The sequence below is a fragment of the Bufo gargarizans genome, chromosome 7, assembly GCF_014858855.1.
Source record: "Bufo gargarizans isolate SCDJY-AF-19 chromosome 7, ASM1485885v1, whole genome shotgun sequence".
Lineage (NCBI taxonomy): Eukaryota > Metazoa > Chordata > Amphibia > Anura > Bufonidae > Bufo > Bufo gargarizans.
In genome coordinates this window covers 76073639-76100213 of record NC_058086.1, presented here as the reverse complement: position 1 = coordinate 76100213, position 26575 = coordinate 76073639, and the positions used below count along the sequence as shown (strand labels likewise).

The 26575-nt window shown below is 43.6% G+C and overlaps 1 protein-coding gene across 2 annotated transcripts in view; it reads left to right on the top strand.

Annotated features, from left to right (window-relative positions):
* MYH9 (myosin heavy chain 9) overlaps nt 1-26575 on the top strand; it is a 304187-nt gene that overhangs the window by 63974 nt on the left and 213638 nt on the right. For both annotated transcript variants that reach the window (XM_044302210.1, XM_044302209.1), the window contains 4 exons: nt 11224-11251; nt 13164-13257; nt 14848-14940; nt 24091-24154. In XM_044302210.1, coding sequence (XP_044158145.1) covers nt 11224-11251; nt 13164-13257; nt 14848-14940; nt 24091-24154 — 279 coding nt within the window. The remainder of the gene's footprint in view (nt 1-11223; nt 11252-13163; nt 13258-14847; nt 14941-24090; nt 24155-26575) is intronic.

The window sequence follows — 26575 nt, the reverse complement described above, 5'->3', positions numbered from 1 at the left end:
CAAAACAGGGTAAACAATGACGCCATGATCCCAGTAGGAGGAAGATTAAAGTTCTTTCTTCCTGCTTGGGAAAGGATGGCAGGGAAATGGGTAATATGTCTTCTGCGGGAGGGTCTAAGATTGGAGTTCTTGAGTTGCCCCGCAGAAAGATTTGTGGTTTCGAGGTCTTCTCTCATCATGCTGCAAGAAATAAAAAAACTGATAAGCAAGAAGGTGTTGATTCCTGCCCCAGAGTCAGAGCTAGGGAAGGGGTTTTATTCCACCCTGTTTTTAGTAAAGAAACCGGATGGGTCGTACCGGACCATTATAAATCTCAGATATCTGAACAGATTCCTGAAGGCCAGAAAATTCAAGATGGAAACCATCAGGTCAGCGATATATCTTTTGTCTCCAGGGTGCCATATGGCGGTTCTGGATTTAAAAGATGCTTACTATCATATTCCGATTCATCCAGATCACCAGAGATTCCTCTGGGTGGCGGTGAGAACCGAGGTGGGACTTCTTCGCTATCAGTTTCAGGCTCTTCCCTTTAGCCTCTCCATGGCACCTCGGATCTTTACCAAGGTAGTGGCGGAGATGGCTTCCTTCATCACATCAGAAGGGAGAACATCACGTTTTTACCTTACCTGGACAACTTTCTGGTGGTGGCCCAGTCCTGGGAGGAGTGTGCCAAGTCTCTGGATCGGGTTATGGAGGTTCTTCGGTCTTTGGGCTGGCTGTTGAATATCCAGAAGTCCAGGTTGGAGCCGTCAACGAGCCAGGTTTTTCTGGGTCTGGTTTTTTAAATTCCAGGCTGGAAAGAACTTTCCTCACAGAGGAGAAGGTAGCCGGGGTTCAGGGAATAGTTCACAGGGTTCAGTTAGAACAGAACCTGTCTATAAGAAAGGCTATGTCTGTTAGGAGTTCTAACTTCCTGCATGCCAGCAGTCCAGTGGGCTCAACGACATTCCCGCCAGTTACAGGGAGAGATCTTGACTGCCACAAGACGAGCAGGGGCATCCCTGGAGTCAGTGATGAGCTTATCAGAAGTGATTCATCCCTAGATTGGTGGAAGGAGGTAGAAAATCTGAATCGGGGGCTTCCCTGGTCCTTTCCGGAACCGGTGGTGGTTACTACGGACGCCAGCCCCTGGGGTTGGGGGGCTCACGTGGAGGATCAGATCTTTCAGGGAGAGTGGTCCCAGGGTCAGAGGCGGTTTTCGTCAAATCGAAAGGAGCTGAGGACGGTTTTGCTGGCCTTGAGAGCAGTTCTTCCTATGATCCAGAACAGACATGTGAGGGTGATGTCCGACAATCGGACGGTGGTCTCATATCTCAATCGTCAGGGAGGGACCAGGTCAGATTCTTTACTGAAGGAGACGAGATGGATTTTCGAGGAGATAGAAGGGAGAGTGCTTCATCTCTTGGCCATTCATATCAGAGGGGTCGAGAATTCTCGAGCGGACTTCCTGAGTCGCCACAGATTACGTCAGGGAGAGTGGTCTCTGAATCCAGAAATTTTCTGCCAGATAGTAAGATTATGGGGTTTACCTTCAGTAGACATGTTCGCCACAAGAGAACAAAGGTACAGAATTTTTTTTCTCCCGCAGTCCAGAGGAGTGCCCATCTGGGGTAGACGCCTTCCTCCAGAGATGGATTTTTCGCTAGGCTATGCCTTTCCCCCGCTTCAGTTGATTCCACTGGTAATAAGGAAGATCAGGTACGAAGGAGCCAGGGTTATCCTGATAGCCCCTTCTGGCTGAAGAGGGCGTGGTTTTCCCTGTTGAGAGCAATGTCAGTCTCAGATCCGTGGATCCTGCCAGGAATTCCAGACCTATTGTCTCGGGGTCCTGTGTTCTATCCGGAAGTAGGGTCCCTACATCTTTCGGCATCGAATTTGAGAGGTCATTTCTAGGTAATCAGGGATTCTCTGAGGAAGTCATTTCCACTTTGATGAAAAGTAGGAAGGAGGTGACCAATGTTATTTATGCACGAGTATGGAGAAAGTTCCTGTTCTTTATAGGCGCAGAAGGGGTTTCCTGGCCGTTAGATTTTTCTGTAGTTCAGGTGTTGGATTTCTTACAGAGGGGGTTGTCCCTCGGGTTAGCAAAGAGTACACTAAAAGTACAGGTGTCAGCTTTATTGGTTCTGGGGAGAAGTTTGGTCATGGACCCTTGGGTGGTTAGGTTTTTTTAAGGCAGTGGATAGGATTACGCCAGTAGCAGGCCCTAGGTTCCCTCCCTGGGACCTTAACTTAGTGCTTAACGCCCTTACCAAACATCCCTTTGAACCTCTAGCCTCTTGCTCGGTTAAAATACTTTCCCTTAAGCTAGTTTTGCTGGTAGCTTTAACATCAGCCAGAAGGGTTTGGGAGATTCAGGCCCTCTCTATTAACCCCCCTTTTATGTCCATAAGAGAGGACAGAGTGGTTCTCAGACCAGACCCTGGTTTTATGCAGAAGGTTACTTCCAGGGTTAATAGGGCTCAGGAGGTAGTTCTCCCAGCTTTCTTTTCAGAACCAAAAGATGACAGAGAAGGAGTTGCATTCTCTGGATGTCAGGAGGTGTATTTTGCAGTACCTGGAGGTGACTAAAGACTGGAGGAAGTCCTCTGTCTTATTTGTTCTGTTCGGTGGGTCAAGAAAAGGTAATACTGCTAATACAAGGCTTCTATTGCCCGGTGGATCAGAGAAGCTATATCCTTGGCATATTCAGTATCCGGTGTGTCTCCCCCTATTTCTGTGAGGGCTCACTCCACGAGGGCAGTGTCCACTTCTTGGGCAGAGAGGGCCAGCGTATCTATTGAACAGATCTGTCGGGCGGCCACCTGGTCTTCTCCGTCCACCTTCTATAAGCACTATAGGCTTCAGCTTGACTCTATTTCTGACCTTCTCTTTGGCACTAAGGTTTTGAGTTCTATCACCCACCCTGAGGATGATCTCTGAAATCTCTCTAAGGTGCTGTCGTGGGGGAGGGGAAAAATGATTACACTTGCCGGTAATCGGATTTTCCTGACCCCACGACAGCACCTCTTTATTCCCTATTGGTGTAAGTCTGTGTGTTCACGGGTGTTGCAAAAATAAAATAAAAAGTAAAATATATATATATATACAGTATGTAAAAATTAAACTAACGTAAGGGGGAGTCCCTCTCATGCTCTGGAAACTCACTGAGGTGGGAGCGGCTCCACCTTTATGCTGCAGGTTTCCTGTCCTGGGGCGGAGCCATCTCTCTAAGGTGCTGTCGTGGGGTCAGGAAAATCTGATTACCGGTAAGTGTAATCATCATTTTTTTCGTAAAGATGTGCGACTTTTGTAAAGCTGCTTACTGACGGATAAACTGCTACAGTCAAACCACATTTATTGCAGTCTTAAAGGGTCGATCATAAATCTGACTTGACTAAAACTGACTTTAGCCATATGTGAAAGTGGAGTGAGCTGTCAGTCATGATAAATCTGGCACTATGTTCGTCGACAAACTGGGGAAAGACTGAACCCAAAGTGTGTAATTCATCACTCAGCTAGCAATTTCCACACAGCAAAACGGGTAAAGCGGTTCCTTGAAACTGGAAATGCTGAAATGGCCAGCCCAGAGTCCTAATCTAAACCTCTGGAAAATCCTTGGTGACAGTTATTGTCAAGAAACCCACAACAGTCACAGAACTGAAGAAACTGGAAGAAGAGTGGACCAAAATCACACCAGAGCAGTGTGAGAAACTAGTGATGTCCTGTGGCCGTAGATGTGCTGAAGCCATTCAAAGCAAGGACCTATACACTTCCTACTGATTGGTGACTGTTGTAACCTTCAGAAAATTTAGTTAGAATCTTTCTCTGTGCTAGTCATTGCTGTTATCAAATTATGATCATCATGTTTTTTGAAAAATGAAGGACCTATATGTTGATATACTTTGGTTATTTGGGAAAACAGTTCTAATGGCATGGTGTGCCCCTTACAAAAAATCCTTCAAATGATGATCAATGTAGATTACATTTCTGAAAAAAAATTAAGTCTTCATAAATTCTCAATTTGTTCGCATGTGTTTCCCCCCCCCCCCCCCCCTCCTCTCTAATCTTTTGGTTATCCCTAGTTGTCACTTTGAAAATACACCTGGTTCTAACAGAATACAGCTTTGTTTTATTTTTAAAAAAAAGTGTGTATGTGTATTATATTTATTATAATTTTTTTAACTTTTCTCCTGGTGTCCCACTTGGATCTTAAAGATCCAGTGGGGCTGATGGCTCTACTGTACTCTTGTAATGCTCTTTTATTGCAAAGTATACTACCAGTTTTACACTAAAACTGTCACTGACGTTCACGTGGCAGGTACCAGATCAGAGACTGGCAACACGTGGGTTAAATTGACAATTCCTTGTGAATCCTATTGGCTGTTTTTTGGTGAATGCCACATTCCTTGCTTCAGGTGTTTGGTAATTAACCTTACACATGAGTGGCCGCTTCTCACTCTTGGTTATAAGGGAAAATAATAGCATTCTATATACAGAATGCATAGTAAATTTAGGGATGGAGGGGTTAAAAAAAAATAATTTTACTCTCCTCATCCACTTGTTCGCGCAGCCTGACTTCTTGATTCTTCTTTGAGGACCTGGGAGGAAAAGTACCTTTTGACGTCACTGTGCTCATCACATGGTCCATCACCATGGTGATGGACCATGTGATGAGCACAGTGACGTCAAAAGGTACTTTTCCTCCCAGGTCCTCAAAGAAGAATCAAGAAGTCGGGCTGCGCGAACAAGTGGATGAGGTGAGTAAATTTTTTTTTTTTTTTTACCCATCCCTAATTTACTTAGCATTTTGTATGAAGAATGCTATTTTTCCCTTATAACCATGTTATAAGGGAAAATAATGATCGGGTCCCGATCGTTACCTAGCAACCATGCGTGAAAATCGCACCGCACTTGTGATTTTCACGCAGCCCCATTCACTTCTATGGGGCATGAGTTGGGTAAACGCACAATATAGAGCATGCTGCTATTTTCACGCAATGCAAGTGATGCGTGAAAATCGCTGCTCATGTGCACAGCCCCATAGAAATGAATGGGTCTGGATTCAGTGCATGTGCAATGCGTTCACCTCACGCATTGCACCCGCGTTGAAAACTCACCCTTGTGAAAGAGGCTTTAGAGGACTTATTGCCGCAATGTGTAATCTGTGGGGACTGTTATAGAGCAGGATGAGATGTCCTATTAACAAAATGCAGCATTTGCAATGACTACATCTGTATTTCATATCCAGTTTGCAGATCACAAAATGCTTAGTGTATGAGGCCTTGAAATTATGCATGTCTTTTTTACGAAAGATCACTTGTAGTGTCCGGGAGAAGACACTTGGGCCCCTTGCAGACGAGTGTGTCCGGATGCGTTCAGTGAAAACTTGCTTGCGGATGCGATGTGATTTTCACGCAGCCCCATTCACTTCTGCGGGGCCAGCATGAAAACTGCAGAATATAAAACATGGTGCAATTTTTCACGCAACACCTAGTGATGCGTGAAAACCACCGCTCACCACCTTATTCCGTGTGAGCGCTATGTGTTCACTCATAGTGGTGTGCCTAACCTGTGGCCCTCCAGCTGTTGCAAAAGTACAACTCCCAGCATCACCAGACAGCCTACAGTTATTATCCCGTAGTTTTACAGCTGGATGGCCGCAGGTTAAGCGTGCCTGCTTTAGAGGCATTCTGTTGTAATAGAAGTATATGGGCTGCAAACAGATCCATTCCGTTTCCGTTATACAGGAGGACTCCCCTGCATAACGGGATGGATGGATCTGTTTTGCAGCCTATAGACTTCTATTATGACGGAATGCCTCACGTCATAGAATTGCGTAATGGCCCGTGGTAATGGAATCCATAACGCAATTTACCTAAGTAAACTAAGTGTGAACGAATTTCAAAATATGAAATTCACTCATCTCTCAGCAGACCACAAAATCACTGTATACATTCACCTACTATAGAGCTTCACTCCTGGTCTGACAGGACACTATCTTCAACAGCATACACGGATATACAGAGGAAGATTGAGTGAGGGGAGGGGCCTGAGCACTGCCAGAAGTGGATTGAATGACTATTTCTTTCAGTTTGCAGGAAGTCAGCCACAGGAGAGTCCCTGTTTACATTAGAGTAAGGTATTATATGTGACGAATAAGCATGTCCAGGCCTTGTTCATTTTTATAAGGGTCAAGCATTTTCAGTTGACAGGCGAATGCGCTTATCTGTTATAATGCCGCCAGCAGCACTAAATACCTGCTTACACAACACTGGCGGCAGGGCAGGCCAGCAAATTCAAGGCGTAGAGCGCCAGTTCTTGCCTAGTGTCCAGCTTGGGCACCCAGTAGTTGTAAGGCACTGAGGGATCATTGAGTACATTGACAGTCTGCTATGTACTCCTTCACAATCTTCCAAATGGTTTCCCTCCTTGTGACAATAGGCCGTGCATCAGGGTGAGGGTGCTGGTGGGGTGTAATGAAACTGTCCCATGCTTTGTAGAGTGTTGCTTGCTCTTTTGGAACTGCTGTGTTCCTCTTGTCTCCCCTCCTCGGTTGGCCAAGGAACTACAGACTCTGCCGCCAGCGTTGTCAGATGGAAATGTTTGGCGCAATTTAACAAGGATCTTCCAATCGGGTATTGCAGTTTTGCTCATCCTCTCCACCAGAGGAATGAGAGATGAGAAGTTCTTTGTAGCGGGGGTCGAGAAGGTTGAGCAACCAGTAATCTGTGTTGTCTTAAATGCGTATAACGCGCGGGTCACAGGAAAGGCAGCCTAACATGAAGTCAGTCATGTGTGCCAGAGTACCAACAGGCTTGACTTTGTGCTGAGAAGACTGAGGGTGGTCTGGCTATCACCCTGTGTAATGTCTTCCCCCATTTCCACCTCTTCTACTTGCAAAGAGTCACCCTTAATTGTGAGTAGAGTGTTTGAGTAGACACAGGTGGGATGGCACTGCTGAATCGTGGGTTGTCATAGTTTATGGTCAGAACTACGACTGTAACTGATAGTCTTTGAACCTCCGACTTTTGTTTTTGATAAATGAAAACATTTTTGGCAAATGCTTTCGCTTTGGTTCGTCTTGCGCCGGTCCAACAGTTGTCTCTAGCGGCGCAATATGCATGCCCCTGGCCATCCCTCTTAATCATGGCCCTAGTCCTTTTGCATTATTCCTAGATGAAGTATTCAGGCCACACAGCCTGCTTTGAACACTGTAAATTTTTAAATGTTCAGCTAAGCAGCAGGCACTCAACCATAATTGTTTAGAGGGGTCAGCTCTCCAGCAGGCCCTTACCTAATTATACCTAATGGGTAATTTGTGTGCATGCTGCCTTGCTTGGAACTGGTAGCTGTGGCTGTTTCTCAGGCTCCCTCTCTGGAATCAAACCCTTATTCCCTGTTACCCATTGGCACTGTGGTCCGTTCTGAAAATAACATGGAAAGTTGATAGGGCAGACATCTGAATGAATGATCGCAATCATGGGGACGTGTGGTCGGGCCCAGGTTATCTAGTCACCATAGCAGCAACAGGCCCTTGCTCCAAATGTTTGAGGGTCATCAGCAGGTCATTAATCATCATGTTTTTAAAGTCTGTGTATGATGCCCTCCTTTGTTGCACATAAAGGGTGTATTGGGGTGCTGGTTCCTTTGTAATTTTTTTGGAAGCCCTTTCACTTAGTGCATAGGCTTTGTGTAGGAGTCCCACTACCTGAACAATTGTACCACAATGTGAATGAGGCCCCCCTTTATGTGATATACAGGTTGTATACACCTGTGCGCTGCACACGGGTGGAAGCTGTGCGTCCCATGCCTGCGTTCCACCCAACCATACCGGAAGTGCTCCTACTTCCAGTCCTATGGGCACGAACCAGCAAAAATCGCACTGCTATGAGGATATCCCCCTCACCTCGTCCATTATGATTCACCCCCCTATAATATAAGTATTACACTCTTCCACATCCCTTCCAATTATTATAGCCAATGGATACAAGAAAGGAAGAGACATGCGTTCCACTATGGCACACATACCCTAAACTGGAAGTGCTGTCTTTGACCTCTCCTGTCATTTTTGGCAGGCATCCGTGGTATTATAAATCAATCTTTTGTTGTTCTATTATTTAACTACTGTGACTGCTCCTGACATGAGAAGTGAAATGTGTATAATTTTTCTTGTCGTACTGAATAAAATACGAAGATATAATCCACTAAAGGCTTTCCAACATAACACTTGCAGCCCAATCAGAAAACTCGAATGACAGGGCTGTCTAATGACTGTTTGGATCCCCAAATCACTCTCTGCACTTGTAAATCACTTTCCTAACTGTCCCTAGCGCATTCTGAAGTCTCTCCCTGCACTAAGATGCTGTGAAATGATTCCTCCCTATCCTTTCCCTGCAATTATAAAAAAAAAAAATATTTTTTTTGGGGGGTGATCCCGCCTTCCCAGAGTTCCTTGTGCTGTGTCCTCATTACATGTTGGCTCCATTTTAGGAAAATTGTAATTTGTTACCACGAAGAGTGAGGAAATTCACATTTGTTGTGAATCAAATTTTTCCTGATTTAATTCCCCCTTTGTCAGCTTCGATTCACTAATATCTATCCATGATGCCTTATTCTTCAGTCAGGTGTGGATCCATGCACGTCAACAGGTAAGGGTATGGTTTTTTTTTTTGGTTTTTTTTTGGTCAAACAAAGGTGTCTGTTTATGGAAAGATTTGAGGGGAAAAGTTTTGTTTCTGTGCAGATTGGAATACTGTCCAGCGTCTATTAGCAGGTCTAGAACACACAAGCCTTTTTATCTGTTTCTGACGATATGGCCATATGAACTCAGAGTCCCCCTCTTTACCTGCTGCCGCAACATGGGGACGGGAATATGCCACCGGAGGTATACTTTTTCTGGTTCTTGCTTTTTTGGCCACTGCAATGCAGGTGCTCATCAGTTTAGTGTCTGTCACTCACCACCTCTCATGAGATACCATACCTTTTTAATGGATTTTGTAGCTGGCAAAATGAGAATGTGCCTGTTGTCTAATCAAAGTTCTGTCCTAATACTGAATGAAAAGCAGCGGAACATAAAGGCACTTTAAGGCTACTTTGACACTAGCGTTTGGGGCTCCGCTTGTGAGTTCAGTTTGAAGGCTCTCGCAAGCGACCCCGAGCGCATCCGTACTGCCCTAATGCTTTGAGTGAATGCAGATCCGCTCAGAATGAATCAGTCTGGCACCGTTTGGCCTCTGCTCAGCAGGCAAGCAGCGTTCGGATGTCCGCCTGGCCGCGCGGAGGCAAACTGATCTGTCCAGACTTACAATGTAAGTCAATGGGGACAGATCCGTTTGAAGTTGACACAATATGGCTCAATTTTCAAACTGATCTGTCCCCCATTGACTTTCAATGTAAAGTCTAGACGGATCCGTCTGAGCAATTTTTTTTTCTTTCTAAACTATAATGCAGACGAATCCGTTCTGAACGGATCCCATCGTCCGCATTATAGGAGCGGATCCGTCTGTGCAGACACCAGACGGATCCGCTCTGAACGCAAGTGTGAAAGTAGCCTATATGTATGTGTAAAATATATGTGTGTGTGTGTGTATGGATAGATAGATTATTCCCATGCACCCCTTCCACCACAAAGTGTATATGGTTCATTCTTCCTTTTTTCTTCGTCCTCTTCCATCATACACTCCTGATCAAAAGTTCAAGACCACTTGAAAAATTGCAAAAAAAATCATATTTAGCATGCTGGCTCTTAACAAGGTTCCAAAGAAATAGGAGTGAGACAAAACATTTTTTGAGCATTCAATTTAATGAATACAACGAATAAACTGAAACAGGCTGTTTTTCAGCTGATCAAAAGTTTAGGACCACACATCCAAAAAAAACTAAACTTGTCATGCCAGTAACATTGGAAACCATCAGGACCATCAAGGTTGCATTTTTTTTATTTATTTTTTCTCATCCGAGAATAAAACTTCCACCTTTTGAATGTCCCATGTTTGGTGCTCTCTTGCAAAGGCCAAACAAGCAGTTCTGTGGCGTTCAAGGAGATGAGGTCTTTGAAGACTTTTTATTTTTGAAGCCCTTCACTCTCAGATGCTGTCTGATGGTTATGGGGCTGCAATCGGCACCAGTAAGGGCCTTAATTTGGGTCGAGGATCGTCCAGTGTCTTGACTGACACCCAATTGGATCCTCCGGCTCAGTGCTGATGAAATGTTTTTGGGTCTTCCACTTGACTTTTTTGTTCCATAACCCTCAGTCATTTGGAATTTCTTAAATGATCCTGTCTTACTGCGTCCCACCTCAGCAGCGATGGCGCTCTGTTTGAGACCCTGCTTATGCAGTTCAACAACTTGGCCACGTTCAAAAATTTTATTTTTTTGCCTTTGCCATCACAACATGTGACTAACTGACATCCACATCTTTGCACAAATTTGCACGTGGTCCTAAAACTTGGATCAGCTAAAAAACAGCCTGTTTCAGATTAATCGTTGTTTTCAATTAATTGAATGCTCAAAATGTTCTCACTCTCATTTCTTCTTGCATGTTGAAGCTCTACTTGGAACCTTGTTAAGGTCCAGCCATGCTAAATATGATTTTATTTTTTGCCATTTTTCAAGTGGTCTTAAACCTTTTTGATCAGGACTGTATCAACATGCTAATTAGTCTGCCCTCGCTCCTAATGTTGTAGAGGTCAGTATTCCACTGGACTGGACAGTATTCCAATCTGCACAAAGCGCAATTTTTCCCTCAAACAATTATTTCCATAAACTGACGCCTTTGTTCGACGCACACAAAAACGTGCCCTTACCTGTTGTGCATGGGTCCACACCTGACTGAATGAAGCATCATAGCTGCTGCCAGGGATCGCAAGGGCTCATTGTGATGTTGTCATCCATGGATGCTGAAGGGTTCCATTGTGACACGCTTAGTTTCATCAATTGAAATTTTCATGGAGGCTGCCATATTGAATTTCTGGAGGCAGCTATTTTGATTTGCAGTTAAACAGAGCTGTCATTTTAATTGTTGGAGGTTCAAAATGTATGGATGCAACGGAGTTGGGTGTAGGGAAACAAATTGCACTGCTAGAATACTGTTGGCGAGTTAGTAATATAAGTGAAGTAAAAGTGCATTGCCATTGTCTGTGGTAAATTATAGAGTAGAATATTGCAATCTTTTGACATGCCAATAGCACTGCCTATGACTTTTTTTTTAAATAAATCTTACTATTTTCATTGTTTCCTCAGATAGAGAAGACCAGGCTATTCTTTGCACGTAAGTTTGTATGGCTTTTTTTTTTTTTTTTAAATAGTTGTTGAGAGATGTAATGGAGATGGGTTTACCTTAAACATATCACCTATGGTTGGGCAATGAGTGCCATTTGGTCATAAATTTCTAAAAAGGAGCAATACAGTGCAAGTGTAAGAAAATACGACTTAGAATTGTTATGGGGTGTGTAGATCAGTGTTTCCCAACCAGTGTGCCTCCAGCTGTTGCAAAACTACAACTCCCAGCATGCCCGCACAACTAAAGACTGTCCGGGCATGCTGGGAGTTGTAGTTTTGCAACAGCTGGAGGCACACTGGTTGGGAAACACTGGTGTAGATTAAAGGGACACCGACAGGCCCGATAAACAAACATATTTAGTTATTCCTATGCAGTCATAGGTCTATTAAAGTGTATTCCAATCACAAAGAGTACCCCCTGTCTGCATTTTAAACCATGTAAAAACAACTTTAATCATCTGTCAATCACATTCCTTTATGCCCAAGGGGCGTTTTTTCACATTTCTTTATGCCCAAGGGGCGTCTTTACTCCTACCTTTGTGCCTAGTTGCGCGCCAACTGTCGCTTCCTAGCGCCACCGAGCTCATTATTATTCCCTGCGCTGGGTGGCTTTTACAGTCCCCGATCCTCCTGAGCAGGTGCAGCAGGAGACGCTGGCATTGAATAAGGGACGCAGCCGCACTGCGAGTGAGGGTGCTGGGCAAGTTATCCGGCGCACGCGCAGAAGATACAAGTGAGTTCAATGCCACGGTCTCCTGCTGCATTGAACTCACTTGTACCTTCTGCGCGTGTGCCGAATAAATTGCGCCGGGAGGATCGGGGAATGTAAAAGTCGCCCAGCGCAGTGAATAATAATGAGCTGGTCAGCGCTAGAAAGCGACAGTTGGGGCGCGGCTGGGCACAAAGGTAGGAGTAAAAACGCCCCTTGGGCATAAAGAAATGTGATTGACAGATGATTATAAAGTTGTTTTTACATGGTTTAAAATGCGGACAGGGGGTACTCTTATGTGAGTGGAATACACTTTAATAGATCTGACTGCATAGGAATAACTAAATGTTTATCGGGCCTGTCAGTGTCCCTTTAAGTTGCGTTAGGAGAGTTGACCGTTGCCCTATAATATACTTTCATCTTTCTCAGTACATTGCAGTGCAATTCCCACACCTTGAACTGGTGATGTCTCCGCCTACCATAGTGTTGTGAAGCCTCGTACGTCAGACTCGCAACAAACAGGCCTTGTGCGATGTTGCACAGGGCAAGGGGAGTATGGGAGCAAGAAAATGCTCCGATCCGCTTATCGTACATGCTAAAAGAGTGAAGGGGAGCGCATGTCGGGGTTCAGCTCTTGACCTGGACAACCCCTTTTAAATCTTCAACATTAAAATTTACTTGCAGTTGTCTTACTGATTATAATTTTAAACGTAGACATATGGGCTTTAACATGGTGTTAACCCCCCACACACAAAATCCCATTCCTCTCCCAGTGGTAGGAATGATGGCACTGACAAGGTCAGGTTTTCCATGTCCAGCCAGACCACTACAATTTTTCCACTTTCTGACAAATCCTTTTAAAGGGGTTGTCGGAGATCTAAAAAAAAAAAAAAGTAAGGCTTAATCTGTCATGGGCTTGAATGTAGCTACTTACATTGTTGACCCCTGTTACACCACTGTACCTCCTGTTCTGCCTCTGATACCTGCCGATCCTGCACACATCACTGAGAACACTGATTAGCTTGTAGTGGTGAAATGCATGTAGACTGCTTGTCACAGTGGGAATAGAATGGAGTGGCACGGCACTGGAACAGGGAGGCACCAAATATTTTAGATCTTGCAGTGTTTATTGTTTGTACATTTTTATTTGTAAATTTTTTTCCTTTTTTTTTTTTTCTTCCTTGTACTTAAGAGGGGAGTCTGGTGCTGGCAAAACAGAAAATACAAAAAAAGTAATCCAGTACTTGGCCTATGTTGCATCTTCTCATAAATCCAAGAAAGATCAGGTTTGTGTGTGTGTGTGTGTGTGTGTGTTTCCCATCTGAAAACTTTTTCTGAAAGGTGATAAATTGTACAAACAAATGTATGTTCAAATAACATGGCAATGTAATTGTCACGTTTATTAACTAACTGAATAAAGATTTTTCCACATCTGCAGCAAACACTCTTGTATTCTATTCTGGTAGAGGAGCAGAATGCCTCCATTTCCATATCTAGCATAGTCTCACACCCAGAGCCTGACCAATCCCATTTACTATAATGGGGTCTGCTGGGTTTCGAACTTGAATACCAGTACTCTCAGACAAAACTGAGCCTTTACAGACCTTGATTAGCTTAGCCAGTAAGTGGGGATGGTAAAGTGTTTCCACTGTTGTGGGCTCCCCTTTGATGCCCCAGTTACAGTGGAAAAGTGCAAAATAACTGTTTTTGAGCTCTTGGAAATGGGCATTAAAATATATTATATGAAGTAAAGAGGGGGGGAAAATGTATTAAATTTTTAAGTCCACTCCATGACAGTTACCATAGCCTGGTTCACATACGACTACACATTATGTATCAAAACTACCACCATAAATTAGAGTACCAATTTTAATGTGTTTTCCCAATTTAATTTTAAAATTTTATTTTTTGCGTTCACCAGATAAAATGGTAATGTACAAACCCATACGTACGGTATGTAACGGAACAGTAAAGACATGCATCAACAACTTTAATAGCCTAGTAAGGCCTCTTTCACACTTGCGTTGTCCGGATCCGGCATGTACTCCACTTGCCGGAGGTACACGCCGGATCCGGAAAAACACAAGTGTACTGAAAGCATTTGAAGACGGATCAGTCTTTAAAATGCTTTCAGTGTTACTATGGCAGCCAGGATGCTATTAAAGTCCTGGTTGCCATAGTGGGAGCGGTATACTTACAGTCCATGCGGCTCCCGGGGCGCTCCAGAATAACGTCAGAGCGCCCCAATGTGCATGGATGACGTGCCATGTGATCACGTCATCCATGCGCGTGGGGCGCCCTGACGTCACTCTGGAGCGCCCCGGGAGCCGCACGGACGGTAAGTATGCTGCTCCCCCGCTACACTTTACCATGGCTGCCAGGACTTTAGCGTCCCGGCAGCCATGGTAACCATTGAGAAAAAGCTAAACGTCGGATCCGGCAATGCGCTGAAAAGACGTTTGGCTTAAGGCCAGATCCGGATCAATTCCTTTTCAATGGGCATTAATTCCGGATCCGGCCTTGCGGCAAGTCTTCAGGATTTTTGGCCGGAGCAAAAAGCGCAGCATGCTGCAGTATTTTCTCCGGCCAAAAAACGTTCCGTTCCGGAACTGAAGACTTCCTGATGCATCCTGAACGGATTTCACTCCATTCAGAATGCATTAGGATAAAAATGATCAGGATTCTTCCGGCATAAAGCCCCAACGGAACTCTATGCTGGAAGAAAAGAACGCAGGTGTGAAAGAACCCTAAATAAGTTGGGCACCACCTTGTCTGGTAAATCAATTCATTAAGAGGTTAAAATAACATTGGCCTGTGGTGTTTTTGAACATCATATCCTACCTTTTTAACTTAATTTTTTTTCCCTCTCCCTCTAGGGTGAGCTGGAGAGACAGTTGTTGCAAGCTAATCCAATCCTTGAAGCATTTGGAAATGCCAAAACTGTCAAAAATGATAATTCTTCAAGATTTGTAAGTAATAGGTATTTAACTGAGATTTTTGGAACTTTCGATGGAAATTATTCGCCTACATTTTAGTAATTAAAACCTGATGCCTGCGGGTCACTTTCTGGAATATTACTTTCTATAGTAGAATGTGATGCATTGCTGGAATGTCCACACACTAGCTATGAGTGGCAACCTATAACCCCAAACCTCCCACCTGCACCCCCTCCCAAGCTATTCTCATCTGCTTTCATGGGCTCTGTAAGCCTCTGAGCAGTTTCTTCAGATTTGACAGACTAGTACAGCATTCAGAACTAATCTTCCGGTCAAAAGGAGATGCCACATTAGGACCCATGAGGGATAACTATTACTATTTCAATTACATTCTGCACTACCAAACATGCAGGAGAACACAGCACCACATAGCAGTGATGTCTCCTCTTATGTAGACTTTTCCGCTCATCTTTTCCATTGTGATTTAGACTTCCATGATATGACTTCTTTAAACCATGTTTTTTCTGCAGAGCTTGAGACTGATGTCTCAAAGAAAAAGAACACTGAAATGCTTACCTCCATGTGGCTGTCAGAATGGTGTGCAGGACACGGGCTTCCAGTCTGTCCTGAGCTGTATGCTGCCTGGTTTAATCAGCATGGTGTCAGAGTGCTGCCTGCACTAGCCTCGGATATGCTTTAGGCCTAGTGCCCAAAGCATATCAGTGGGAATGGTGGGGCAGATAGAAATTACTTGTGTGTGCCCTGCTGCAACATTTATTGTCATCCTCAGGACTGATATAGTTGAAAAAGCTATGGAAACGCTTATTAGTTAAAGGGATGGTCTCATCTCAGACAATGGAATATAATCTTCTTACCAGTGTCTGTATTCGTGATCTATCCCCTCCCTTCTGCTTCTCGGTTGTCATGTGACCAGCAAACAGACTTTCTAAATAACAGCTTCTTGTGTGGACAGGAAGTCAGTTTTCCTATGGGAGCCTCAATGTCCGTCTCATAGAAATGAATAGAGAAGTAACTGACTTAATCTCCTGTGCCAGTTGTAGATGAGTTGGTTACATGACACGGCTAACAATTAGAAGGGAGAGAATATCTTGCAAATAGTCACCAATGAAGATTACATTCACTATACCTTTCTAACTGGTCATAAATTTTTATTTTCTTCTAAGTGTCTGTCTGGCACCCCGTGCTATTGAATCACCGAAGTACGACTACCTAAAATTTAACCTTTATTCTGGTCAATTAAAAATAATAATTCCCTGGAAGAGGAAAAATAGTGCAACAAAACACAACAAAGACAAAATACAATTAACACACGGAAGAGCAGGATCAGACAAGCGGATCAATATGAGAGGGAGAAAGGGGAGGAACGCATCAGGGCAGCCCGTGCCATGACCGTGTCTGTCCCTGCGATGTCCCTTTGTATCTCCTCAGCCCGGAGATGGGTCTTGATGGTAGACACACTCCGTCCGCCTACCTGTGCTGTCTGTCCTTATAGTGCCCTTTATATACTATCCCATATGGATATTTGGGCAATAGTATAAAGGATGGATATCGGTTGTACAATCACGTGTCCCGACGTGTTTCCCCCCTTCCTCTCATTGAAGGGGTTCATCAGGGGACAAAAATGTCAATCAAACACAAAGTGTTCAACAAATATCCGCAAAGATGGATCATTAAACTGGAGGCCACATCCAAGAAAAGTTCACTAGATAAATAGGGGTCCGCACACGATTGTATTGAGAGAAACAGACTCTCCAACAGCAAAAAAAATATATATATATATATATATATATATATATATATATATATATATATATATATATATATATATATATATATATATATATATATATTTAGCTGATCCACTAGATGGAGATCCAAGTCGGCGGTCCTAGGTGAACATCTTGAAAGGGCCTCCAGGGGGCAAAAATATGTTGTAGCTCCAACACATTTTTGCCCCCTGGAGGCCCTTTCAAGATGTTCACCTAGGACCGCCGACTTGGATCTCCATCTAGTGGATCAGCTAAGTATATATATATATATATATATATATATATATTTTTTTTTTTGCTGTTGGAGAGTCTGTTTCTCTCAATACAATCGTGTGCGGACCCCTATTTATCTAGTGAACTTTTCTTGGATGTGGCCTCCAGTTTAATGATCCATCTTTGCGGATATTTGTTGAACACTTTATGTGTTTGATTGACATTGGCTTTTTGTCCCCTGATGAACCCCTTCAATGAGAGGAAGGGGGGAAACGCGTCGGGACACGTGATTGTACAACCGATATCCATCCTTTATACTATTGCCCAAATATCCATATGGGATAGTATATAAAGGGCACTATAAGGACAGACAGCACAGGTAGGCGGACGGAGTGTGTCTACCATCAAGACACATCTCCGGGCTGAGGAGATGCAAAGGGACATCGCAGGGACAGACACGGTCATGGCACGGGCTGCCCTGATGCGTTCCTCCCCTTTCTCCCTCTCATATTGATCCGCTTGTCTGATCCTGCTCTTCCGTGTGTTAATTGTATTTTGTCGTTTTTTATTTTATTTTTTTTTTATTGAGAAAATACAGTATTCCGTACAGTTATGGAGGATGAGACCTCCCATCAGTATTTTCAAGTAATAAACAACAATAACGTCACATAGCTGAGACATATAAAAATGCAAGGATATAATCGCATATAAGGAGATAACCCTTTACAGGGAACATGCACATCAGAGAGAGAAGGCAAGGTATAGGCATGGGAGCACATTAATATTGAGATGTAATAATGAAATATGAAAAGTAATAATAAAATATGAAAAAGGAAGGTGCAAATCCACCGGATAGAACCTGTTTTAGAGCAAGTGTTAATCCCCGCCGGAGCCTCTATGACTAACTGGAATATCATTGGAGTTCCTATAAGTTTTCCAAGCTTCCCACAATTTCGAAAATTTTTGGAAATTTCTCTGTTCCCATGAGGAAATTTCTTCAAATCTATGGATCTGATCAACCTTCAAGAGCCATTGTTTTATAGGAGGGGTTTCTGTGGAGAGCCAAAGTCTGGGGATAAGCAATTTGGCTGCTGCAATTAACTGTTTAAAGAGACCTAGGTTAGGGATTTTATGATTAGGAGGAAAAATGTTTAGGAGAGCTATCTCTGGGGATGGGAGGAGATCCCCACCACAGATGTTGTTGCTGACTTGAAATATTTCTTTCCACCAGGATAGTAATTTCGGGCATTCCCACCAAATATGTATGTAAGAGCCTCTATCCGCTAAGCACCTCCAACATTTGTCACAGCCAGATGATGAGTAGCGAGATACCACGTCAGGGGTTTTGTACCATCTAGTGATTATCTTGTACCCATTCTCTTGAATACGTACACATCTAGATGCTTTGTGAGGAGAATTCAGAATAATATCAATTTCAGTAGAAGAGAAAGTGCGTTTCAAATCTTTCTCCCACAAACCAATGAAGGGGGGGATGAATAGAAGATGTATGGGTTCTTATTCTGCTATAAAATTGGGATATCAGTTTTGAGGGATCTTGCGGGGTCTCAATCAAGCTTTCAAACCAGTTCAAGGGCCTTGTAAGGTCACCATAAGAGACGTGTTCAGACAAGTAGGCCTTAATAAAATAGGTGGGGTTCATAAGTGAAATAGAAGGTGGAATTGAAAGTCTTTCTTTTAAGCTGTTTAGAGATATGGGCGTGTTGTCCTGGTAAAGATCTCTCAACTTAACTGCAGAGTTTCTCAGGCTGTTAGGCAAACTTTCTTGGAAAACCTTGGGAGCGATTTGTAAAATGTCTCTTATTTGGAGAAGTGGAGAAGGGAAGGGGACATGGAGATGAGTGGCTTGGAGCCACTTCCAGGTATTGTATGTAGCTTTCATTAACGGGGTGGCATCCAGTGAGACAGGGGGAGGACATTTATGGCCCAGTAGAAGAGCCTTAAAGGATATTTTGGCTAAAGATTGTTCAATCTGGACCCAGGATTTATGGGGAGGAGATCTCAACCAGTCCACAATTCTGGAAAGGAGGATCGCCCTCCCATACAATTCAGGGTCTGGAAGCGCAATACCCCCGAGCGCCTTGGGTCTGTTTAGGGATTTATATGATAATCTGGCCTTCCTCCCATTCCAAATGAATGAGCCAAAATGTGATCTAAGCGAGGCATAATAGGAGGATGGAACAGGGATAGGGAGGACTTGGAGTAAGTAAGACAGTTTGGGTAATATTAAAGACATGAGGAGGTTTTTTTCTACCAAACCAAGAAAATATTGGCAGGTCTAGATTTTTCAAGGTGCTGGTTATGTCTCAAAAGAGGGGTGTAATTTAAGGCAAAGAGTTGGGAGGGGTCACTACTTATTTTAATGCCAAGGTAGGTTAAATGAGGGGCCGTCCAGTTAAAGGGTGAATTTTGTATCAACTGATTTTTCATGGAGTTAGAGAGGCCAGAATGGATGATTAGGGATTTGCTGTGATTAATCCTAAAATTGGAAAGCTTACTAAAATTTTCCAAGTGGTGATAAATTTTAGGGAGAGCAATACTTGGGTTACCAATCATGATCAACAGATCGTCGGCAAAGGCTGCCGTCTTATGTTCTTGGTCCCCAAAGCGTACTCCCTTAATGTCTGTCAGTCCTAATGGACTGCAGTAGGGGTTCCATAATTAAAACAAACAGGAGAGGGGGCAACCCTGACGGGTACCATTAGATATCCTAAAAGGGGAGGAAATGGTGTTATTTATGGAAATTGAGGCAGAGGCCTTTGAGTACATGGCATCTATGGCTGATAGGAAAGGCAATGGGAATTTTTGAGAGGTAAGAACAAAGTTCATAAATGACCATTTAACCCTATCAAATGCCTTCTCAGCATCGGTGCTGAGAAGGACCAGGGGAGTAGCTTTTTTTTTTTCGCGTGAAAGAGGATATTAAGGACCCTAGCGGTATTGTCCTTACCCTCTCTCCCCCTAACAAAGCCAGTTTGATCTCTGTGGATCAAAGAAGGTAACATAGGAGCTAAACGATTAGCTAGCATTTTGGCTAGTAATTTGAGGTCAATGTTAAGGAGAGAGATGGGTCTGTAACTAGGGCACATAGAGGGGTCCTTACCCTCCTTGGGAATTAGGACAATATGGGCTTTAGTCATGTCATTAGATAAGGGAACATTGGTTAGGGTTAGGTTAAAAAGCAGAATGAGGTGGGGAATAAGAGAGTATCATGGAATGTAGAGTAATAGGAGATAGGAAGGCCATCCGGGCCTGGACTTTTCCCTTTAGGAGAGTTACGGATAACTTCCAGAAGTTCAGAGGGAGAGAAGGGGGAGGCCAACAATGATATATTCTCTTCCGATAAAGAGGGAAGATGTAATTTTCTCAAATACTCGGAGAAGGAAGACAGTAGCTCAGGAGAAGGAGTAGGGGTAAGCCCCTCTAGGTTATACAGGGACTCATAGTAGTTCCTAAATTGCATTGCAATTTGATCTGAATCAAAAATATGTGAACCTGAGGCATTAGTTAGTTTATGTACAAAGTTGTTTGCTTTCCTTTGTTTAACCCTGTTCATGACGAATCTGGAGGCTTTATTTCCATGAGCGTATATCTTATGCTGTGAGTTAAGGAAATATTTTGCCGATATAGTGTTTAAAAGGTCCCTAAGGGAACGTCTACAGCTATTTAGTTCCTCCAAGTGGGCTTTCAGTAGTGATACTTTATGGGATTTTTCTAAGGTAGAAATTTTTTCATGGAGATCGTTTTATTTTTTGATTCCTAGTTTTTTTTATATGGGCACTAATACTGATGCACTGTCCTCTCAACACAGCCTTGTGAGCATCCCATAATGTCTGGGGAGATATTTCTGAGGACGAGTTCAGGAGGAAATACTCTGTCAATGTGTTTTGTATTTTTGTTTTGGACTCTGCATTTCCTAATAATTGCTCGTTCAGTCTCCAAGATGTGTAGGATTTATTTTTCTTTGGCAAGTTAATAGATAGGTATATAGGGGAGTGGTCAGAAAGCAGAATGTTTCCTATAGATGGCTCTTTACAAAACTGAAGGTAGTTTTTAGAAACAAAGAAATAGTCTAGCCGCTGATAAGAGCCATGGACATTTGAATAGTAGGAATAGTCTTTAGTATCCGGGTGGAAAGTACGCCATACATCAATGAGTTGGGCCTTCCCTAATTTAGAAGTTAGGGAGCGAATTGCTGACTGAGAGTGAGGAGATTTTCCAGATGAGGAGTCTAGAAGGGGATTCAAAACTAAGTTGAAGTCCCCCCCCTAGTACCAATGTACCCTCCCTAAATACGTCAATTTTGTCCAGGATATTTTTTAACCAGGGGATTTGCTTCTTATTAGGGACGTATACATTAACAAATGTGTATAGTTGTTGTAGGATTTTTCCTTTCAGCATTATGAATCTACCATCTGGGTCCAGGCTTTGGTCCAGAAGTTGAAACTGGACCCCCTTGTGCATCCCTATGCTCACACCTCTAGAGTTGGAAGAATTGGAACCACTATGGAACCAATGAGAAAAGTAGGAGTAAGTGAGATTAGGGAAATGGCCTATTTTAAGGTGTGTTTCCTGAAGGAACACTGTGGTTCGCTCCTTCCTCAACATCCCAAACACCTGCCTTCTTTTAGACGGGGAGTTGAATCCCCTAACGTTATAAGAGGCTATTTTTAGGTCAGCCATCTGGGACACGAGGAGAGGAGAGAACTGCCCTGAATGGTGTGAGGCTGTAGTGATCCACACGTTCTAGGGGAATAGGTGTAACATCCAGCAATACAGACAGGTCTGACCTTACTTGTGCATCCCATACCTTCACCCTCTCTCCGGAATTTTCTGGTGACTTGGTAACAAAACGAACCAAATAACTAAAGTAATGAAAAGAAAATGAAAAACATAAGCAGTATATCTGCAATAACATGTATATAGGGGGAAGTATGGGTAGTGACCCTTATACTAGCACTCTAATACCGAGAAAGCATATGATAAGTTTCCTGGACCTGTGGGTGAGCTAATAAATCCCCTCTAGCTCTTAATTAGCGGACAGAACCAGCAGGGGGGGTAGTGAGACATTGAAGATAATGCCAGAGGAAAAATGACCATATCTATTAGCTATGGAGGAGGGGAGGGTGAGAGAGGAGGAGGGGGGGGGGGGTTGGAAAGGGAAGGAGAGGGGGGGGAAAGGAAGGGTCCAAGGGAAGGAACAAAAACCAAACAAAAAAAGAAAACAAAACAAAACAGTAGTTATACATCAGAAGTTACATATGAGTGAGAGTGGAGGCCCAAGTGTTTCAACCTCATCTTTATGAGGCCCTCTATTTAGCAAATCAGGGAGACCCCAGGATATACGGTCAAAGAGAGTCAGTGGAGAGACGTCTGGGAGAGATCAAGCTGGTCTTCTTTCTCTGACGGTGGGCCTTGGGGGTCCTCCTGGGTTCAAAGGGTTGCATTTTAGGGACTTCAGGTAAAGATGCGACATCTTGGATAAAGTCCCAGTTTTCAACTTCCATGTTCGGGATCTCCATATGCTGCAGCGCTTGTTGAAGCTCGGCGTACGATCTAATCGTGATCCTGCTCCCCTTGAAAAGGAATGAGATGCCGAATGGGAAAGTCCACCGGTATATAATTTTCCGCTGAATAAGCCACTCAGTCAGGGGTTTTAGTGACTTGCGTTTTTTCAAAGTTATCGGAGCTAAGTCCTGATAGACATGGATGCGGTGATCACCAAACATAACTTCCGATTTCTTCCTTGCGCATTCCAAAATAGCTTCTTTGTCTTGGAAATTTAGTAGGCGACATATTACGTCTCTGGGTGGATCTGTAGGTTTCGGTTTCGGGCGAAGGGCCCTGTGAGCTCTTTCTATAGTCGGACTGGGGTAATCCGGACCCAGGAGCTGTTCACAGAGAGCCTTTACCGCTTCCGGAACTTCCGAATTAACAATCGATTCCGGCAGGCCCCGAAATCTCAAATTATTTCTCCTACCACGGTTCTCCTGATCTTCCAGGGCCGCGTAGACGGAGTTTAGGTGAGACTGTACCACATGTAAGCTATTGGAGGCGGCGGTTTGAAAGTCGAGCATTGCAGAATGGGCAGTTTCCAAATCTTCCACCCTTCCCCCAATATGCCTGATATCTTGCCGTAAGGAGGAAACTTCGCTTACCAGCGGTTCCAGGGCTTTAGTCAGGACCGACTTGAGGTATTTTCTGGATATAGGGAGACTTGAGCGACCTCCAGTATCGTCAGAGTCGCTGTCTCTATCAGCGGTGTCCTGGATTTCATCATCCGGAATAGCAGCCGGCGCCATCTTAGATTCTTTAGCGACATGTATCGCCGCCGCTTTTTTAATGAATTTGTCCATGTCGCCCGATGCAACAGTTGATTTAGGGTGATGAGAGGGTTCCCCTTGTCTCGAGTTGCCTATTTTCACCATTCTCAGGTCACAGGAGCTAGCGTAGGCTGAGGTATAGAATGCTGGTTAGCCGGAGCTCAGACACACACCACCATCTTCGTCTGGCGCTGGCTCCGCCCCCCAATTGTATTTTGTCTTTGTTGTGTTTTGTTGCACTATTTTTCCTCTTCCAGGGAATTATTTTTAATTGACCAGAATAAAGGTTAAATTTTAGGTAGTCGTACTTCGGTGATTTGATTGAATAGCTTTACGACCACCCTCTGTATCTAGATTTAGAGCATTACCCCGTGCTATTGCACTCGTCACTCGGCCCTAGAATCAGCCTGGTTTGTCCACTCTAATATGCTTTAGGCTTTGTCCAGTTTTCAGTCCAGAAATCGCTGAACTGCAAAATACTGATGCAGTCCAGGTTCATGCCGCATTTTGTTATGGACCCTTTTACTTTAATGTGTCCAAGGTCCACACTTTGCAGACAAGTTTAGAACATGTTCTGTCTTTTGCGTAACAGACACAGATGTGGAAAGCACGGAGGTGACTTCTGTGGGCCTTCTGCATTTGTCTCTATTGCGCAGCAAATCGAGCATGTTCTGTACTTGTCTGCAAAGTGTGGACTCGATGTCGAGGAGTTGGCACCAAAATGCAGCATTCACATAGACCACATGAGTATCTTTTTGCAATATGATTGAATAATCGCACATCATTAATGCTATGATAATGTAAAAATTTATGCAAATCTAAATCTGTTTGTACTCTAGGGCAAATTTATCCGGATTAACTTCGATGTGAATGGCTACATTGTTGGAGCAAATATAGAAACCTGTATCCTTTTTTAGTTTTTTGTTTGTTTTTTGTGTTGCATGTGCAGGGCTCATTCACAACCATTTTGTCGCCGTGACCATGCTGCAGACTGCGATTAGTCTGCAATGCACGTGCATTGGCCGTTTGACGTGAACTCAGTGATGCGAATCCATGGACTTGAATGGGTCTGGTCTCTGCAAAAGATAGGGTGTGTCCTAGCTTTTGCAGAGCGGAGGCACAGACCCAGAAGCCCATGGAAGGGCTTCAGAGTGTTTCCGTGGGCTTCTGATCTGTGCTTCTACTCTGCAAAAGATATAAAATGTCCTAGCTCTTGGTGTATTTTGTGGATCGTGCACAGCACTGGCTCCAGTCGTGTGAATGAGACCTCAGTGTTAGACTTGGCACTGCATGTTTACTGGTAGTCTTTTAAAATCTGGATTATAGTTGGTGATGGCCATACACATGCAGTCACCTAGGTGATTATCTGTCAAGCTACTTCTATATTAAGATATTAATTTTTTCATGGCTGGAAATCCATGTTACCCCTCTAGTGCCTCCAGTAGTTAATAACCCCTCTAGTACCGCGTAATACTAGAACATCCTGTAGCCCTAATGCAGAGCCCCAGTACCTAAAGCAAGCTCTGTAGTTATAATGCTCCCCACATAGTAAGTTTAATTTAAAAACAAAAAAAGGCATGGCTTAGTGTTTGACGGCGGGCATTTTCCCAGCGTTTAAAGGCGGCAATGCTGATCCCATTATGGCGCCTCCAGTGTTTTCACCCTGCCTGCAGTGTGTGGACGGGAACTGGAAGAATGAGTTTCCTTACCACCACTACTCTGCCCTAACTACTGGGTTCTGTGAGAAGCCTGACTCCGGGACCCTCCTTATGTTATACTTGCCCTGTAGTGGTTGACCCTTCTCTCCCTTGTATGTTGCATCGAGAAACTGAGTCTTCCTCTTCTGCCAAGGTTAAACCCAGGAAGTGTGATCTCTGTTCAAAACGTATACCTTCCTCTGGGTCTAAACCTTTATGCAAGGAGTGTACCGCATCTGTTGTAAAGTCTAAATCATCTAGTCTGTTGGAAGAAATAAAGTCCATAGTTAGAGTGAAAGTTCAATCTGCCCTGGCTGCCTGGGATCCTTTCCCCTCCCCATAGACCGGGTTCTTCTAGAGATCTTATGTACAGCCAGGTTCTGTCACCAGGTTACTGGGGCTATAGAGATACGGACATGCACGGCTAGATCGCTGCTAGCATGTCCGCAATATATGTGTCCTATAGGGCTGTGTGGTTTTAATTTCTTTTAAAGGGATTTTATAGATATGTAAATGCGTGGCTGGGCACAAAGAAGGTTAGTACAGCCCCTTGGACACATTCAACACATTTACATATCTATAATATCCTTTTTTAAAGAAATTAAAACCACACAGCCCTATAGGACACATATTGCGGACATGCTAGCGGTGATCTAGCCGTGCATGTCCGTATCTCTATAGCCCCAAACCTGGTGACAGAATCCCTTTTAATGTGAGGGTATTTGAATTGTAATCAGGTGAACTGTGTAGGAATTGTAACCGTTTGCATGTGTGCCTCCCAGTAGTAATGGGCCAATTGGCTTCTCAGCTGTTCCATGGCCAGGTGTGTGGTGGTCCCTCATTATCCCAAAAACAATGAGCAGATAAAAGTTCCAGAGTTCATTTCAAGTGTGCTATTTGCATTTGGAATCTTGCTGTCAACTCAAGATGAGATCCAAAGAGCTGTCACTATCAGTGAAGCAAGCCATCATTAGGCTGAATAAAACAAAATAAAACAATCAGAGGTAGCAAAAACATTAGGCGTGGCCAAAACAACTGTTTAGAACATCCTTAAAAAGAAGCAACGTATCGGTGAGCTCAGCAACACCAAAGACCATGGAAAACTGTGGTGGGTGACCAAATAATTATTTCCCTGGTGAAGAAAACACCCTTCACAACTGTTGGCCAGATCAAGAACACTCTCCAGGAGGTAGGTGTATGTGTGTCAATCAACAATCAAGAGTTTTCACCACAAGATGTAAACCATTGGTGAGCCTCAAACAGGAAGGCTAGATTAGTTTGCCAAACATCTAAAAAAGCCTTCACAGTTCTGGAACAACATACTGTGGACAGCTGAGGCCAAGATCAACTTGTTTAAAATGAATAAACAGGGCACTCAAGGATAACCGAGACCAAGTACTATAAGCAAATATTAGCTTTTATTACTACAGCGAAAAAAGTTGATAAAACAATGTAGCACAATATATCACAAATATAACAGATAAAACTATGTATCATAAGGATTGTAACATGGGTAAGCTGTAGACAGAGTAAATTGTGTTTGATGACAAGCTGATAAATGTTCAACAATGCGACCTAATAGGCCTCTTAGTCCAATGGGAATGACTCCGAAAATAATGTCAATATT